The following is a 19,842-nucleotide window of genomic DNA, read 5'->3' on the forward strand; positions in this document are numbered from 1 at the left end:
TTAATTTTAGCTTCACAGAACAAACATATCTTTTGCAAGTGCTGCTCTTGCCAAGTTCAACACACAATGTACCATGGAGTTATCAGAGAGTTCGATTTGATTGTATGAGAGTCGCCATCCTTAGCTATCACAAGATCGAGGATATTCCCAAAGCAGTGTAGATCCAAGCATCTTTTTGTTGAAAGTTAAAAGAAGTCAAAACTGTGCGAAACCTTCTCACCTCTGGCTTTTTCGAGCAGTCAACATGGAGGTTGACATCACCTATAACGATCAGTCTCTCTGGTGGCAGGTTAGCACAGTTGAATAACTCCTTTAACTCCCCCAGAACACCTGCCAACTTCGTTGACGTTATTAAGGGAGGTCTATAAATGACCAAAAGTTGACTTCTCCCTTGGAGATAAGAGCATACTCTAATGATCTACATGATGGTAGAGCATCATCTGGAATCGAGAAATCTCCGATTGAACGATTGAACGGGCCGTGCGGCGAATCCGGATTGGAGAAGTCGTCACCGAGATTCTGCGAGATTGTGCGATCAAAGAGCTGGGGAAATACAAATATTTGTAGGAAGACGAATCTTGTGTTGAAAAAAAAAAAAAACCCCAAGAAAGCTAATCGTGGCTGTAAAGCTAGGAGTAGTGAACTGCGACAAAATGTAATGCGATATGAGCCAGTGCTGAAAATATTTCTATACTTTGTTTTAAATACTGCACCTCTATATGATAACAAACACGTTGAAAAACCATTTACTTTCATAATTTAAACGAAATGTCATCCCACAAAGTAATTCAAATAACATGCACAAAATTCTCACTCGAGTTCTATGTTTTTACCTTCTCTTTATTCCAGTCACTCCTTTCTGAATGAAGCAGAGGCACAACTTGCTGTTTATGCAGCTGAGTGTTCGTTGCAGTCTGGGGTGCGTTCCATGGCTGTGATTACACCATACAATGGGCAGCGCAGCTATATCTCGCACCTCCTTCAAAAGAAGTTCTCACAAGAAGAGTTTGTGAAGTTTTTTTGTTTTTGTTTTATTTCCAGATTGGAACTAATTTGTTTTCGCATCATTTGTGCCTGATACTTAATGCGACTTTATATGAGCCCATACCCCCACGCAGCAGGAGTGTGTGTGTGTGTGTGTGTGTGTGTGTGTGTGTGTGTGTGTGTGTGTGTGTGTGTGTGTGTGTGTGTGTGTGTGTGTGTGTGTGTGTGTGTGTGTGTGTGTGTGCGTGTGTGTGTGTGTGTGTGTGTGTGTGTCCGTCCGTCCGTCCGTCCGTCCAGGCCATAAGATTCTTACCAATTGTGCTTTTGTAATCAAATTTTCACCAAACCTTTATTATGAGAACATGGAGACCACAAATAATATGAAATATACAATTTCTTTTTAACTGTCGTTTTTGTCAAGTTTCGTTTGAGTACAAAGCAGACGCGGACAGGCTTTGCATTTTGAGATGCTTTCTCGTTTACATTTGCAATTCCTCAACAGAGGATCCATCCACTGAACAAATATTAGGCTGGTTTGTTAATTATTTCCTGGTTATTTGTTCATGTTTTCATTTATTTTGGCACCTTCATAAAATGTTTATCACAAATTTCTTCTTCTCTCTCACTCACGATCCCAAGCTTCGCCAAAGTCTCCGTGAACACTGTGGATGGATTCCAGGGTTGTGAAAAAGACGTTGTTCTGCTTTCATGCGTCCGAGGTTGTGGAAAAGGGGCCACTGGTGTTATTGGGTCAGTCTTTACTTTTATTGGATTGGAAAAGCCACCATATGTTTGTGCAAGTTGTCCTGAGCGTGCCGTATGAGCACTTGTTAAATATTACTTCCTTATTTAAACATGGATTAGCTGATTCGACAAGTGTAAGCAGCAAGAGAACTAGAAGGGCACTTGGCGGAGCGCATACCTCCGCCATGTAATGCCTGATCCAGTGGAACATATCGGGCCCAATACATTTTTGAAATATACTACATATCGTTTTTGGCCCGATCTCTCAATGAAAAGAATCACTTTTAAAATATTTTAAATTCTAGTATCTGGATCTTCACCAAAATCGAATCCATTCATCCTTATCACACACCCAACCTGTCCACCAAATTTCATCCAAATTCATCCATACCTTTGAGATATCCTGTTCACAGGCAGACAGGGGTGAAAACATGACCTCCGTCCACCTTCGGTGGTGGAGGTAATAAAGTAAAATAATAACCCGCTTATCCTGGGAAATAACGTCAAGCAAAACAGGGCCTTAATTTAGTTTAATACACAGATAGGATGGCAGGGAGGGACTTTATTAACAGAAGGAGGAGAGGGGTGGGGTGGGGGCAAACGAAGGGGATGGTTTGCAAGCTGACTTGGAGTTTGGTCACTGAGCCATGAAGGAGCAATATGGTGCCAGTGGAATAACCTTCAACATAACCCAACTCCTCCGAATTCCAACGACGACTCCCTCAACGTTATCCTTTGTGGCTGGTTCAACTCTCCCTCACACAGCGTTCCGATTGGTCATCAAGCAGCTTCAGGGTAAGGCTAAAATTGGCCATGATGTCGTCATCTCAAGCTTTTAATGAATTGGTCACGCTCTGAGATATTTGGAATGTTTCATTAGCCTGCCAGCCAAAAGTTAATTGTGTATGTATGTGCTTCATGTGTAGACCAAGCATGGTGCGTCGCTTTGGTTTGAAATGGCCAATGAATACAAAGCCAAACGATGAGGAAGATTTATATGAAAATAAAGCAGAGAAAAAGCACATATAAAGAGCAGAGTAATCACCATTGGGTTGTTATGGTAGACAAAGGTCATATGCAGCATTCTGGCTTAATACTAATAAAATATAGATAGGGACTACCTGTTCTAAACACTTAAATTAAGAAATAATACGTGTGTGTGTGTGTGTGCGTGTGCGTGTGCGTGTGTGCGTGCGCGTGCGCGTGCGTGCATGTTTTTAACTGGGAAAAAGCAGAAACTCCACACTACAGGTGTTTGTATGAAGTATATAATGGGAAGAAATGAAATGAGTCATGGACGTAGCTTCAGGCCAATGTTAAGAGTGACAAGCTTTCAGCCAAATAAGCTTTCTTGGGCTTCCTCAACGTTGGCGCTTGTTGAGGAAGATAAAGAAGGAGGGTGACCACATCCACATGTGTACAACACCAAACGAGAACCCCAACACTCACACAACCAACACCTCATCATGTCCAAACCTGGGCACGAAACCAGCCGTGTCCGTGCCCCGGAAACGCAAAAACAACACCAACAAGCGCACACACTTGCTCACCCACCCCATCGATGTGATTTGAGGTTTGCAAAATAAAAATGTAAAAAAAGCACTCTTCCATTTCACCTCGAGCAGCAGCACGTGACCGGAAATGAGCGGTATTGTTGCGGGGATGGATGCAGTACGGTATTTGTGTACACAAATCACAATGTGTCGAAGTATGTCAAGATAGATTTAATTGTGATCCTTTCATTACCTCCACCACCGAAGGTGAAGGAGGTTATGGTTTCACCCCTCTCTGTATGTTTGTTACTTGGTGAAAACAAATTTCGCCAAGTGTGTTGGTCTGTAGCGTTTGTTTGTCTGTCTGTCTGTTTGTGGCCAAAAATCGTGTGACAAACAGTTTTCAAGCAATCGTTCTGAATTTTTTTTTTTTATGTGTGTTGGTGACAGGCCAAGGACAGCAACGCTAAATTTTGGTGAAGATCTGAATCCAGATCCGGATCTGAGAATCCTTCCAGTGATTCTTCCCCATTGAGAGATCGGGCCAAAACCGATACATAGCACAGGATCTCAAAAGGTTGTGGATGGATTCACACGAAACTTCGTAGACAGGTTGGGTGTGTGACGAGGACTAATTGATTCGATTTTGGTGAAGATCCGAATCCAGATCTGACAAATTTTTTTTCAGTGATTCTTCGCTATTGAGAGATGGAGCCAAAAACGATATAGTACTGGATAGCACGGTATTTCAAAAATGTCTTGGGCCCGATATGTTCTCGTTGGTCAGGCATTGCTGGGAGGAGGTATGCGCTCCACCGAGTGCCCTTCTCTTTTCTGTTATGTGTCTGTGACCTAATTATCCCTCGTTAACTCTTTACATATTTTCCTCTGTTATCTGTCTCTTGAATGTTTCTTGTTAAGCACACATAAGGCCTTGAGGTGCAAGGTGCTCATTGCCTGACATTTAACATTACAGGGGCGGTCGGGTGGGAGATGCATGGAAAAGTTTGTTACAGCATGTAACTTTTTGGAAAAGCCTTCCGTGTAGAACGGCTGATTGTACAGAGCTGTTGGCACCCATTGCTGAGAGAGGAGTGTTTTCTAAAGGCAGACGCCAATCAAATTGCTTCATGGTATCAGGGAGGAGGAGTTTTCATTTCTCCTCGTTGCTGCGCCAAACCTGCAGAGGGTGCTGCTGTGTCGCTCCTCGCCAAGCAAGCTACGTCCCTTTTTCCTTCCTCAGTCGGTGTAATGACAGCACACTTTAAGTATTGCATATTTCATTCTATTGCATTTGGGGTCATGTGACTTGCCTTTTTTTGGTCATAGTTTAAGTTTATTGTGAATATGCAACATTTATAGTTTGTCTTTTGGTTTGCATATCATTGTAACCTCGTGCTCTTGAATATATAGCTCTCTCAGAATCCACATCATCAAATATTTAAAGCTTATATTTTTTACGTCTGCACACGTAGAATGCCCCCTTTGTGCAGACGACATCAATATTTCGGGTTAGGGTGAGGTAAACCACATATTTTCCCTTCCTCATCCCTTCCTTGAAACTTAATTTTTCCTCCCTGAGGTTACTTCATGTGTAATACCATAATCTTCGTCACAAGTCCATGCAATGTCTTTGGTTACGTGTCATATTATCTCGTATCGAGGAGTCTCCTGGTTGTATATGTTTATGTATCTCCTGGTTGTGTCCACAATCATAATCCCATTGCAGAATGTTGTTGCCAACTTTTATGAATGATAATCAAGGTGATCGACACTGACAGAGCCCTTAGTTTTGCTTTTAAATCAACATTATTTAATCCACATGACACTCCTCTCATCCTCTATGACCTTGTATATATTATGCAATGTCCAGGTTGGGCCCGATCAATACCGTGACCATTTGTCTCGTCTCATTGCCTCTGCTCGGGTGATGTACAGTGGCTTTTCGGTTACTTTTTTTCGATTACTTTTAACTTGTATAATTCTAGCTTTTTGTCATTCCTGACTCGACATTATTGCCTCTTCTCCATCTCCTCACAGATTCTTGGAAGACAAACATCGACTAAATGTTGCCCTCACTCGTGCCAAGTTGTGTTTCATTATTGTGGGACACTTGAAAACCTTACAGGTTTGAAACCACCACACCAATAATCTCTCTCTCTCCCCCCCTCTCTCCCCCCTCTCTACCCCCTCTCTCCCCCTCTCTCTCCCTCTCTCTCCCCCTCTCTCTCCCCCTCTCTCTCCCCTCACTCCCCCTCCCTCCACCCTCTCTCCCCCTCTCTCCCCCTCTCTCCCCCTCTCTCCCCCTCTCTCCCCCTCTCTCCCCCTCTCTCCCCTCTCTCCCCCTCTCTCCCCCTCTCTCTCCCCCTCTCTCCCCCTCTCTCCCCCTCTCTCCCCCTCTCTCCCCCTCTCTCCCCCTCTCTCCCCCTCTCTCCCCCCTCTCTCCCCCCTCTCTCTCCCCCTCTCTCCCCCTCTCTCCCCCCTCTCTCCCCCTCTCTCCCCCTCTCTCTCCCCCTCTCTCCCCCCTCTCCCCCCCTCTCTCCCCCTCTCCCCCCTCTCTCCCCCTCTCTCTCCCCCTCTCTCCCCCTCTCTCTCCCCCTCTCTCTCCCCCTCTCTCTCCCCTCTCTCTCCCCCTCTCTCTCCCCCTCTCTCTCCCCCTCTCTCTCCCCCTCTCTCTCCCCCTCTCTCTCCCCCTCTCTCCCCCCCTCTCTCTCCCCCTCTCTCTCCCCCCTCTCTCTCCCCCTCTCTCTCCCCCTCTCTCTCCCCCTCTCTCTCCCTCTCTCTCTCTCTCCCCCCTCTCTCTCTCTCTCTCTCTCCCCCCTCTCTCTTCTCCCCTCTCTCTTTCCCCCTCTCCTTTCCCCCCTCTCTTTTCCCCCCTCTCTTTTCCCCTCTCTCTTTTCCCCCCTCTCTCTTTTCCCCCCTCTCTCTTTTCCCCCTCTCTCTTTCCCCCTCTCTCTTTTCCCCCCTCTCTCTCCCCCCTCTCTCTTTCCCCCTCTCTTTTCCCCTCTCTCTTTTCCCCCTCTCTCTTTTCCCCCTCTCTCTTTCCCCCCCCTCTCTCTTTCCCCCTCTCTTTTCCCCCCTCTCTCTTTTCCCCCTCTCTCTTTTCCCCCTCTCTCCTTTCCCCCTCTCTCCTTTCCCCCTCTCTCTTTCCCCCCTCTCTCCTTTCCCCCTCTCTCCTTTCCCCCCTCTCTCTCCTTTCCCCCCTCTCTCTTTCCCCCCTCTCTCTTTCCCCCCTCTCTCCTTTCCCCCCTCTCTCCTTTCCCCCCTCTCTCCTTTCCCCCTCTCTCCTTTCCCCCCTCTCTCCTTTCCCCCCTCTCTCCTTTCCCCCCTCTCTCCTTTCCCCCTCTCTCCTTTCCCCCCTCTCTCCTTTCCCCCTCTCTCCTTTCCCCCCTCTCTCCATTCCCCCCCTCTCTCCATTCTCCCCCCCTCTCTTTCTCTCTTTCCCTCTCTCTCTGTCTGTCTGATATCTTTCAGCTTTTTTAAAGTAATATAATTGCAGAGTGCCCAGAGAATATGTAACCCACGTGGGTTAGTTGGTGCATTGCTTTCTGAAAAAGTATAGTCTGTGTTTTGCAAGAAGACTATAGATGAGGGATCTCCAACAAGTAGATCACGAGCGACCATTAGCTTGGCGGCTGTCATTGAGTAGCTGGTTAAAGCATTAAAACATGGAGAAGAAGCTGCATTCATATGGTCAAAAAAATTAATGGTCTTAATAGACAGGAACACAATAAAAAAAACAGCCATTTTTCCCTGCTGAGCAGGGGGTTAGCTTTTTGCGGGCTCCATGCAATCATGGTTCCCTTCTTGAGGAAATATTTTATGTCCCTTCCTGAAGCCAACCCTGGTCGCCTCTTACGACACAGGGATATGGTACACCTATTCTAACCAGGGCATATATACCGGGACCAGTACACTGGTAACTGTTAGTACACTGGTAACCAGTACACTGGTAAGACACTCATTTCACTGACCTCGGAAGGATGACAGGCTCGAACTCAGGACCCTAGGATCCCAAGCCAGCCACCCTAATCATTAAGCCAACACCACGCTCCACATTAACACAATAATAAAGTTAATTTAGTTGTCGCACTTACAAAACAATCTTGAGTCCAACTTTCCATATTTACAGTGGGCCGATTTGAGCAGAACTGACAATGCTAAACAACAACAATAACCGCTGACAGAGAGAGGTGTGGTTGCGGGAGCCAGCAAATTGTGTTATAGGAAAAGTCCTTCCTTAATTGTAGCGATACTTTGTCAATTTATTTCACTCTTTCCAGAAATTAAAGTTTTCGTGGAGTCAAGAAACGAAGATTCCACTAAATTATCAAACATTGCGTGGCTGCTTGAATTGGCATTTCTAACACATATGATAGAAACATTGAACGCCGTGAACTGTGGATTCCAAGAGAAACAGAAGACAATTAGCCGGCATGATTAGTGCAGTGAAAACTTTCAAGTCGAAGCTTAACCTTCTGATACAAGTCCAGTAAAGGAAAATGCATCATTTTCCTTCTGTGCTCCAAACACGAGCAGAGAATGTGGTTACTGTTGGAATCATGGACATTGCCAAGTTCAGTGATTTCCTGACCAGGCTTGGCCAAGAGTTTAATGACAGATTTAATGATTTTTGAGGAGGTTGAACCCCGTGTGATGTTCACATCAAACCCCTTCATGGAAGTTGATGTTAGTGACATTTCTGAACAAATGAGTGTGCTCTTTGTCCTTGATTGTGTCCCTTTGGAGATGGAGATTATCACCTTCAAAATGACATTCAGTTGAAATCAATGCAGTCTGCCACAAATTTCTGGAGTCTCGTGGATACTGAAAAGTAGAGTAACATTTACAAAGTATCGATGAAAGTGGCTTCCCTCTTTGGCGAGACCTATCTTTGTGAATCTGCCTTTTCCAACATGAAGTGAGTGCATCAAATCTAAATTTCGAACCCGTCTGACAGACGAGCATCTGCAGGACTCCATCACAGTTACCATCTCAGTACTGACACACCAGATTACGCAGTCCTGATGAACAGTGCATGCAGTTTCAAGTTTCACAATGAAGTAAAGATCAATTTTCCTTCACTTCAAATATGAATTTTTGTAATTGAACTGCAGTAACTAAATTCGTACCCTTATCAATTCATATATTTTCGATTCATGTTTTAGTCACTCTTGAAATATTTCATTAATCAAGTGGCTCACATTGAAAAGAAGCTTGGCAACCCCTGCTATACTTGAAATATATATATAGTGTGTGCTTGAAAGGTTTGAGATGTTCTGAATGTCTAAAGGGTACGTTCCATTTGTCGTTGGAGTCTAATCACTCAAGCATGTAAAAAGGGTCTGAAAAGGTCCAAGTGGACGAAAGCTGTAAATAGTCGAAGATCCAAGCTATCTAATCTGTCTGAAGGGTGAAAGAGGTATAAATCATGTTGAGGTCTAAGGGGTCTAAAGGGACTTGGGGGTGTGAAGAGCTAAGGGTTCTCGGGGTCTAAAGGGTATAAAAGGTCTCAAGGATAAAGGGATTTAAAGTATTGAACGGGACTTAAAGGTAAAATGGGTCTTAAGGGTCTTGAAGGTAAAAGAGGTTTAAAAGGGTTTTCAGGGTCTTTAAGGTCCTTAGGAGCCATCTGGATAGTTTTGGATATTTTGTTTCCTTTGGGTCTTTTGGGTCCCTGGGGACTTTTGGGTCTTCCGGATCTTAAGGGGTCTTAAGTATCTGTGTCCTGTGGGTCTTCAAAGGTTGAAGGGTTCTCAGCAGTGTAAGGGGTCAAAAGATGCATTCCGATAGTACGTAATTAACAAACATACGTGTGTGCAGTCAGGGTGTAACTGACATTCACACAGTAGGTAATTGATAGCCATATCGTCACACGGCTTCACCGTGAAAGGTACGTTCCAATGGTATGTAATTAATAGACATATGTACGTGTAGTCTGCAACCAACGTTCAAATAGTACGTAATTAATGGACATTTAGTCACAACTTCACCGTGAAAGGAACATTCCAATAGTACGTAATCAATAGATGTAAGTGTTGTCTGCAACTGATGTTCATACAGTATGTAATTAATAGACATATAGTCACACGGCTTCACGGACGGACCCTGCTTTTCGTTTTTATATAAACATATTGATAGACTAGCATGGTACCCATCTCCTGGGTGGGTCAAGTTTGTGCATTACTTGCTGAAAAAAATATAGTCTGTGTTTTGCAAGAAGACTATAGATGTTCATGTAGTGTGCGCTTAAAAGGTTCTAGATGGTCTAAAGGTCTAAAGGGTGCATTCCAATAGTAGTTCATCTTTAAGGGGTCGAAAGTGTCTGATCCCTCAAGCACGTGAAAAGGGTCAAGCATATAAATAACGTCCAAGTAGTCTAAAGCTCTAAATGGTCAAAGGTCTCGGGAGTACAGATCTAAAGAGTATAAAAGGTCTAAAGGGTGAAGGGATATAAAGGTATCTAAAGTGTCGAACAGATCTGAAAGGTTAAAAAAGGGTCTTGGAGACTTTAGGGTATTTGGGGTCTTATGGGTCTCCCAGGTCTTTGGTGTCTTAAAGGGTCTCTGGGGTCATAAGGGTCTAAACAGTCTTTGAGGGTGTTAAAGGGTATTGGGGGTGTTAAATGGTCTTCATTCAAGGTCTTAAAGGATCTTAGGGGTCTTAAGGGTCTTCAGGATTTTAGGGGTTTTAGGTGTCTTGGGGATCTTTAGGGTTTTGGGGGTCTTAAGGGTCTTGGGTCTTGGAGTCTCAAAGGGTCTTTAAAGATCTAAGGGGTCTCAGCAGTCTAAAGGGACCAAAGGTACATTACAAACAGTACATAATTAAGAGATCGTTAAATCGCCAATTTGTACTTCTTCTTATTCGCCTCTCAAAACAATGTAAAACTGTAGCCCGATCTACCTCAACAACTGCTGAAGCCATGATGGTGATTCCAATGTGAGGAAGTTACTTTGTCTCTGGGCTTGTACACGCAACCCAAAATTGAAAGTAAATAAAACATTAATCGTTTTATTACAAAAAGAAATCAAACTTAAATGTGGATTTAACCAAACTAACCCAGGATCATGAGGGGGGGAAATGGATGCTGGACAGAGCCATTCCAAAAGCGATACCTATCCAAATCATCACCCAAATCAACTGAAACCAGTACTAAAACAATTTAATAACATAGATTGACTTAATCCATTCCAAAATAACAAAATAAATAAATCATTGAAAATAAATAGAATGCTCATAACCCGTGAAAAGTGTCGCCGCAATGAGCGGCACCATTTTCGTTAGCCTCACTTGGCTGACTCTGGTTGTGGATCAAGGTGGTTTTGAATGCATCCCAGATTGAAAGAGCCAAATAAATGTTAAAATTACATTTTGTGCAGCAATAAACTGCTCCAATCTGTTACGGGAGGGTTTTGGAAAGACTTTGCACAGGTATTCTGAAATTGTGATGAACAGGAATGGTGTAGTTTTACTCTGAAATATCACTGCAGTATCGCAGCTTCTCATTTGGCGTTCATCACATGAACCCTGTTGGTAAATCGATTTGTTTGTTGCTCGCAAATTGGTTTATAACATTTGTAACAATTATGTAGGGAGGATTAACGAGTGTATTTATGTTTACGGCCACGTCACCTTCTCCCACCTTCTTATCAGTTCGGCCGAGGGATGCTTGACCCAAGTGTTTCACGAACCAGCTGCTGCCAGCGATAACTAGACAGCTTCGAGGCGATTGTGTGACGGGGCGTCCAGTTTATTCTCCATCCAAGGGATGGCACTCGCATTGATTCCTCACCCTGCATGTGAAACACTGGGTGGATAGTTTATAGCTGGGTCAGTAGTCAAACCCAGGCTAGACAGCTTAGAGGTAAGTGTACGACGGGATGTCCAGTTTAACGTCCATCCGAGGGACGGCACACACATTGATTCATCACCCTGCCTGCAGCAGACATGCACATTCTCTCGGCTGCTCACTCTGCTAACAATTTGGGTATTGCTGTACATAAAGTTGGTTATATTTCAACAATTTGATTTGCATCATTTTTGACAGGTAAATTCATGTTTTCAATTTTGACCAATTAAAAAAGTGAAATAAACAGGCAGATTTGATCTCCGTACGCTTCCTTAAAACACCCCGACTTCTTCATGCTCCCAAATAAACAATATTTGTTCTCGATCGTTATTGTGAAAAGGAAATTGCTATAGTTACTACTAGCAAATACAACCCATTGCTTTGCTGACAGGGACAATAAGGGGGTGGAGGGGGGAGAAAGAGGGAGGTAGAGAGAAAGGAGGCAAGTTTAGGGTGAGAGGGGGGACAGGAGGCAGAGAGGATAAAGAAGGGGGAGCAAGGAAGGGGAAAGGGAGAGCGAGAAAGGGGGAGAGGTGGGGAGAGCGACACCTCACCAAACGTTACTATTCACTGGAGGAGGGAGGAGGGATTAATGAAATTAGTGTGTGCATGTGGGAGACACACACAAACGCACACACGCAAAGAGAGCAACAGAGGTGTGGGAGAGAGTGCTGCATTTTATTAGGCAGGCGGAGCGAGAGGACAGTGAGAGAAGGGTTGGGGAGAGGAGGAAAAAAAAAGACACGTGAGCTGTGGAGGTGGGGTTAGCAAAGAGAATGATATGTGGTGCTTTATGACTGAACACAATTTTTTTTTTAAATAAGTCAGAACAGTTGTATAACATGATGACACAACAGAAAATAAAGTAATCTGCTGGCACATCTGCAAAAACTTTGATATCCCAGTTCCAGAAAATTTGTGGGAACATGAACCAAAAGCAATCACTGAAAACATGGAAGTACCGCTCACATACGATCTCATGATCCCATCGAGCGTGGACATCGAAAACAAAGCGTTGCAACCAGATATCATACTTGGGTACAAAAAAAAGGATAAGAAGGCATTGCTAATTCAGGTGTTAATACCAGTGATTTTGGACTAATCATGCACAAATCAGAAAATGAACAAATACCAAGACCTTCAGGATGAAGTGAAAAGATACTGAAAGCTGAAGAATGCCAAAGTTGTACTAGTGATTTATGAAGAACCACACGGGACTGATGACGAAGTACCACACAGAGATATTAAAAACCATCCCTGGGAATATCACTACAAACGAACAACAGTTGGAAGCTGTCCAGTGCTCAGTAACGATCCTGAAGCGAGCCCTCGGCACAAAACTTTTAGAATAGAAAACTTCACAGCTTGGTCCATGAATCGTGATTTCTTACTGAAATGAAGGTGGATACTTTGAGCCCACCCTGGGAGGACTCCATTCCACATTCTGAAACCCACATATGTAGGTACCAATCAATGACACACACACACACACACACACACACACACACACACACACACACACACACACACACACACACACACACACACACACACACACACACACACACACACACACACACACACACACACACACACACACTTCCGTTATGGTAATACAGTTTATATACGTACACACACGCACATAAAATACTGTTGTGAGCCGGGGGTCGGTGGCGAGAATGACCACGAGGTGGGGGAGGTTTGCATCGTCTCCCACCAAACTCCCCGGAATTGTAGGCTGTCACTCGGATAACTCCGCGAGCCGGCGATTCGTTTAACCAACCGTGGTTGCCAATATTTCAACCGCGTAGCGTCGGGTCTATTTGTCTATAACCAATTTACCTAATTAACTACGCAATTTCGACTACCGCGGAAACCACGCCCTCGGCACGTCTTACTCGAACCGGGTTACTCTACCGACTGCGGTAGAGTTCCAACTACCGACTACCAACTCCTGTTCGGGTGCAGCCGAGCGGAAACTGCCAAAGTCGTGCCGGCTGGAATGAACGGATTATCGGGGATAAACCCCGCCTAAACTCAGATCCGAACCATGCTGGACCAATTCAAAAAGGGACAGAAACGGACTGGGAATATTTCTACAAATGTTTATTTACAATAAAAAGACAAAGGCAAGACTTAATGTGAATATGCAAGAAGGAATATTTACAATGAGCAAAAACACTTATTCAGATCTACTTACAAGACAGGCCCACACGCAGACACACACACACAAAATGAAAAGAAACCCAGAGTCTTTATTGGACCCTCACAGCCGTGGAGAGAGACAAGCTGGGGGTCAGAGTTCGGTGGTGTACCTGACCGTATGAGGAAGGGCATGCTCCGCGATGTGGCACCTGAAAAAGGTCGTTGGTCCGGTCCCCAGTCGCACGTAGGGACTCGTGGTTCCTGGCGGAGCTCGGGTGGTGAACAATTGGGGTCCACGGAGGGAGGTCAGGGTCGCTCTATCCTTCCTTAAAACTCCTCGTCGCACCCACCTTGAAACTCCAGAACCCCTACAGCCACCGTGAAACTCCAGAACCCCGTACAGCCACCGTGAAACTCCAGAACCCCGTACAGCCACCGTGAAACAAAACTGACTGCTTACAGCCACCGTGAAAGCAAACTCCAGAACCCTGTTAAAGCCACCGTGAAAGCAAACTCGACTGGACCGTTTTTTACAGTCTCGGAGATTTTATTGGCCTCTCTCCACAGGGAGGGGCCCTTGGCAAAAATGCACCTCACTGTCCGCCTCTGATTGATTGGACAGGGTCCTCCGGCCCATCTTTCCGGGGCGGGGCCTAGGCCCCTGCCAGGAGACCCAGTTAGTCCTCCACGTGGCTTCGTTCTCGACAAGTAACAGTGTCAGCACCACGAAGGTCATCGTACAAGAGTTAAAATGTTCGTGGGAGCCGAGAACTGGAACCGCGAGACGCCCTCTCGTCAAGTCAAGGTACGAGCAGCCAGCGGGTGGTGACGGGCCGAAGGGGTCATGCAGATGGGATGGTTTATTTGATGTAATAACCTAACTAAAAGAAATCACAACACACGCCTTTGATTCTCCCACAAGACAAAAGGAAGGGGATCTGACTACACACATACTTAATGACATAACTGTCGTTTGAATGTATTGTTACGGATCTGGAAACCATTTGCATTCAACATACAGATGTCCCAAAAGTCAAACGCAAAGATTTACCTTTAAACAGAGTTCTTTGAAAGAGGAATTCAAATGGGAAATTAAAAAAATTCAATTGAAAAATATATCAAGGCACAGAACACAAAATGTCGATCTCTGCTGTCTGCCTTCCCAACCAGATTGCGGCAAACACCTGGTCGGATGGACCTTCTTGTTTTTATATATGCATCGATGTCGAAGTGAGTGGTGGATTGTATTGCGAGATCGCACAAAAAGGTTAAACAAAACGGTCCTGTAAAAATAAAATTGCACATTTTCAGCAGATGAGACAGCTCCTGTGGCACCCACTGCACGGCACCGCAGGGCCCAACACAGGCAGAAATGTACGTCTGTCTAATCAATGTTCCATTGACAGCATGGGTACTTTTACCGAAACGAAGAACCAAGCAGCTTCAGAGTACTCGCCAAGTGGCTTAAGCACTCAAGCGAGCACTCAAACAAAACCGTTGAGAAGAAACGGATCGTTTGGCGTGTGATTAGCAACACATTAAACATACACCTCCCGGAGATGCTCAAAATGTCAAATATGTCCGAATTGGACAAATGAACACCTTTTTTTTTTAGGAGTCAGAGCTGCTTGTAAGTTTGATTCTGGAACTTAAATTTTGTAATCTCCTTAGTTTAAGAGAAACTCGGGTGATCGCATGTGTGGAAATGAAATACAACAACGGATGATGACGTCTCCAGGTGTTTTTAATCATTGCAATGAACCCAGCAATCCGTAGCTATGATGAACAGGCATTCGATAATGAGTGATGAAAGTAGAAAAAGAAAAAAAAAACTTTATTGTTAAGAAATCATTGTGGCCTGTTCCAAGTCAAGGCATGGTTGAGCAGGCCAAAGAACATGGTGGTTTCAGACCCCAGCGAAGTTACCCAGGAAACGCCTTAAGACCCAGAGGGTGAGGTGGCTGAGGATCACCTGATGAAGGACATAATTAAATAAGGCCGTTAATTATGTTCAAAAGGAGTGTTTTAATAAACCCAAACATCCAATTTTCACTCTTGCACTTCCCTGGAGTTTTCTTCGTATGCATGCAAAGTTTCAGGCTGCTTGGTTTTATGGTTTTGGAGTTATGGAGGAGACACACACACACACACACACACACACACACACACACACTGCCTTTTGTTGGTGTAAAATGATAATGTTTACTTTTGAAAACTATTGCACAAAAGATAAAAAAATAACGCGATCGTGTTTCGTTCTAAATTGCATGCAAATGCATAATGGAAATCACCTTCACCCAGCATCGACTACTAACCAAGATGGCGTACGGCAGCTACACCAGGTTCTGTGGGTTACACATTGCAGTGAGCATTCTATTTATTTTCACTTCAGTGGTGGTAATCCACATTGTGGACTGAGACAAAAGCCAGGATTGAGGGGGGACGAGGTAGAATGTACCAGAAACCGAAGTTAATAACACAGATGTATTTAATCCATACCAAAATAATAAAATTTGTGAAACATTAAGCATTTTATTACTTTAAAAAAAAATGCAGAAACAAGAAGAAAAAAAACTTTTTAAGAAAAATGTAAAAACAGAGGGTTGAAATTTCAAAAAAAATATCAACCAAACGAGGTCGGAATGACAACACATTACGATGCCACAATATGACACCACAATCCTCTTATGGATTACCATCACGACATGCTTTGACATTTTACTTTTGTTGTGAGGTTGTGATGGATGAAGAATGACCACATTACGATGCCACAATATGACAACAATTTTCTTCTGGTTTAGTATCATGATATCTTTTGACGTTGTTCCATCACTATCCCACAACAAAAGTAAAATGTCGAAAGATATTGTGATGCTAAACCAAAAGAGGATTGTTGTGGCATCGTAATGTGGTGTCATTCTTCTTCTGGGAATGTGTGTATGGACGGGAATTATTTCGGGTTCTGAAATGCAAAAATCGCCCTGTATAAATGTTATCGGTGGCAGATGTTTGGTCATTTTATGCTATTTTCTGGTTCCAACCTTGTCTACTTTGTTTTAACCTTCAACCTCCTCTACCCCTTGTTTTCTTCGATCCGTACAGAAATTTCCCCATTGGAAGGCCCTTATCACAGATGCTGAACAACGCAATGTCATTGTGAGCACGACACAGGCAACATATAGCAGTGATGTCAAGAAAATACTTCAAGAAAGAACAAGCAGGCCCAGGAGAATTTGTTTTGAAGATGATGGGTCGAAAATCTGAACCACGGAAATGAGTAATTAGACGAAATAAAGGGGATAACAATTACCGGTTGCTACATAAAGAATGCTAGCCCAGCACAAAAGTTTTCACTTTCAGGGAACTGATAAATAAGTAGAAGAGTTGACAGATAAGAAGAAAGAGCTGCTGAAATGCAAACGATTATAGACACCTTTCTGTCGCCCTCCATCATCAAGCCTTAAAAGGATTTTAATCTGCAGGTATGGGGTGAAAGTCTCCCTGTGACTGTTTCTTTGCGTCACTTTTTAATCTGTTTTAGAACTGATGAGTCTTACCTGCTGAATCAACCAAATACACTGGCCTCAATCATATCCCAGTCAGGGCTACCTCCAGGATGCATCTGCTTCATATTCTGTCTGCTGCGAACGTATTTCATTATTTTCTTCATTCATTCACCTTTTTTTGTTCTCATCTCTTACCTTCTGATAGAGCCAGTTTTTGTACTGTTTTAAAGGGACTGCCATATCAGATCAGGAAGTCCACGAATGGATTTTTGAATGACCACTTTGTTTGCAAGTGGTCCTACAATGCCTCTCACTTGTTTTTTCTTTGCTGGTCAAATGCAAATAGGGCTCTCCAGTGTTAAGCTCTCCGAGTGTGTGTAATATTCACTCGTGCTTTTTAAATCCAGAACTTGTTCGGTTTTCAAGACGGTATGCTGGGAAACATGTTATTCTTTGTTTTATTTTGTGTACACTTTCGAGGCTAAGAGCTGTTGTCCTTGTTGGGGGTTTTATATATATATATATTTTATTTTTTTCTGCCGTAATTTTTGACATGTTTTTCTGAGACCACTGCACTGATAACATTAAAACTTCACAGAAGAAGTTGTTTGGTCTCCATTCGGCTTGTTGGCCGTATTGCATTTATGTTTTGAATAAAAAAAATTATTATAATAATAATTAAAAAAAACTTTGTATTTTTCCTTCTACCAGACAGAATTGCTCTTCATAAAAGAATTTTTTTTTTTTTTTTACTTCTGAAAAATAAAAATGAATAAATAAAGTACACGCTTATTCCTTTCTTTAAACTTCTTCCGAATTTTGACTGAATCCCGCCGCCAGCCAATCAAAATGCTTGCTTTCTACATTGTCGTAGTTTAAATAAAAGGAGTCTTATGTATTGTCGTGTCCAGTGAGTTTGCCCCTACCTGGACAATGATTTCTCCCTTGGAGGCTTACAGCCGAGATTCTCGGAGATTATGGCGAGCGTGTGAAAGAAACAGCTTGGCGCTTCACCAGGACGGTAGCACATGCAAGCACAGCACCAAGGGGTTTATCTCGAACCCACAACAGATAGACAAATACAAGCAACTTAAATAAACATGGGTTTTATGAATATAAGTAAAATATTTACAATGGCGAGAATTCAAAACGTGATAAAAATGAGATGGAAAGTGAGGTAAAATAAACCTAATTTTGAGGCACCTCCACACAGACTTAAATACAGACAAGGTGACAGAATACAACAAAGAAAAATCCCTCCTTTGTTCTGGCACTTAGCTTTGGATCCAGAAGTGATCTTTTATGAGCTTTCGGGTCAAGCCACGTCGTCCTGCTTGGGAAAATGCACCCAAAATGGCACCCAGCCACTCTGGGCAGGTAAACATACAGAAGGCAATTCAGGCGGAAATGCTCAACTCCAAGGATCAGAGAACGCCATGCAGCTTTCCTCTTTCGATCGTCCTCACCGACGCTGCTGCTCTCTGCTGAATGGCACCGTCTCTTTCCCACAATGGCTCAACACGAGGCTTCGAGGCTGGTCCCACACAATTCAGCCAAAAGTCGATTGCCAGTGTCTTGTTCCTCCACGTGAGCCAATTCGCCTCAGCACGAACACAGGAATCGTGCAGTCTTCTTCACTGTGGTGAGGGAAAGCCAGCCGTAATGCCCTCCTCTTTCAACCGCCGGTCCTGTCTCTCTCGCTTCTGTCCCGTTCTCCTTCGTCTCTCACTCCAAACCTAACTCATGTCCTCTCGTCTTGAACCTTCTACACGCCTCAACTGCATTCCTCACAGCACCTCCATCTCCCTTGTGTTCCACTCCGAACCTCAGTTTTTCCTCCCTGAAATCACGCCCATCGATCATTCACTCCAGGGGTGTGGTTTTGTTCCCTGTCATTTATTTTGAAGGCAGGGTTTCTTGCCTGCTTGGATGTGCAGCTCGGTGGTTGTTGTTTTCAGGATGTGATCCCTTTTTATCACCGATCTTGAAATGCAAAAACATCGGAAAAGGTCACAGGGGCAATTATACACTGGAAGAAATTATCCTTAACCCCTTCCTAATGAACACAGCACCACCCCACGTGTGGTGACACATAACACTTAATTTCCCTACTTAACTTACATTGAGATGTCTTCTACACGTCCACGGACCAAGCTACTCGAAACAATCCTATCTTTCATATGAAATTCCTGTCTCTGGTACAGGTTAGTGACATGGATCCAGTGAACCTTCGCACACATAAACCCAATATCAATCATTCATTCCAACCCCCGCAAGACCATGGCGTAAATGTTATTACATGCATGTGTGGTCCTCAACTAGTCAGCAGGGAGGTACCGCACAACAAGATGGTGGAGGCACTTCTGGTTGTGGTGCCCGCAGTCCCAAAAACAAGTCGCCCAACATGACTTCTTTGCCCCCCCCCCTCCAACCCCTCTTCAACTATTCGTTCCCTGACAGCCAATGGCCCTGATGCTGTACGCCCCACCAGGGAGGTTCTCCACACCATCCAGCCTCTCTCGGCCTCATCCAGGGTCGCCAAGGGTCTCCTTCCCACTAGTCGCCCAATCAATCCTCCCTTCTGACGGGTCCCCATTTCCAGACACCACCGGCTGCCAGGGACAAATTACCTCGGGGGGGGGGGGTAAGTCACCACTCCTCCAGAGCTTGATCCATTCCTGCGGTCCCACATATGTTCCCCATCCACACAATCCAACATCTCATTTCCTCCCCTGTTGCCATTCAATTCTCAAATATCACAGTGCAAAAATGGTGATCGTGTTCCGACACTGCCATGGCCTGCTTCCATGTTATAATTCACATTCTTTCTCCAAACAATTCAATTATTTACACTTAAGACATCAACATCACAAGACAATTCTGGTTTCCAAACCAATCCACTTACCAACCACTGAGTCACTCTCACCCACTCCCATACCAATAATTACTCATGTCCCAATTTTTAAGCAAAACTGAACCCTTGGTACAGTAATTATAATGGCACCTTACCCAAAGTACAAACCTGCTGTTGGCTTAGCAGTTAGGGTGGTGGCTTGGGATCCTGGGGTCCTGAGTTTGAGCCCTGTTTGCCACTGAATTAACACCAGGGGGTTGATTCAGC

The 19,842-nt window shown here is 44.1% G+C and overlaps 1 protein-coding gene across 9 annotated transcripts in view; it reads left to right on the plus strand.

Annotated features, from left to right (window-relative positions):
- Positions 1-17,409, plus strand: part of SETX (senataxin) — a 185,346-nt gene extending 167,937 nt beyond the window's left edge. For 6 of the 9 annotated variants that reach the window (XR_015062741.1, XR_015062740.1, XR_015062738.1 and 3 more), the window contains 5 exons: positions 850-1,005; positions 1,624-1,734; positions 4,198-4,469; positions 5,262-5,349; positions 16,318-17,409. Coding sequence is in view for 2 of the 9 variants with exons in the window: in XM_085899758.1 (XP_085755884.1) it covers positions 850-1,005; positions 1,624-1,734; positions 5,262-5,349; positions 16,318-16,479 (517 nt within the window). In the remaining 7 variants the exon portion in view is untranslated. Of the gene's footprint in view, positions 1-849; positions 1,006-1,623; positions 1,735-4,197; positions 4,470-5,261; positions 5,356-16,317 lie in introns of those variants that run through there. The other 3 variants (XM_085899758.1, XM_085899765.1, XR_015062753.1) reach the window with 3 other exon arrangements.
- The last annotated feature ends 2,433 nt before the right edge of the window (positions 17,410-19,842 follow it).

Source organism: Eptatretus burgeri, chromosome 1, assembly GCF_056783735.1.
Source record: "Eptatretus burgeri isolate ZD-2024b chromosome 1, Ebu_testis_v1, whole genome shotgun sequence".
Classification (NCBI taxonomy): Eukaryota; Metazoa; Chordata; class Myxini; order Myxiniformes; family Myxinidae; genus Eptatretus; species Eptatretus burgeri.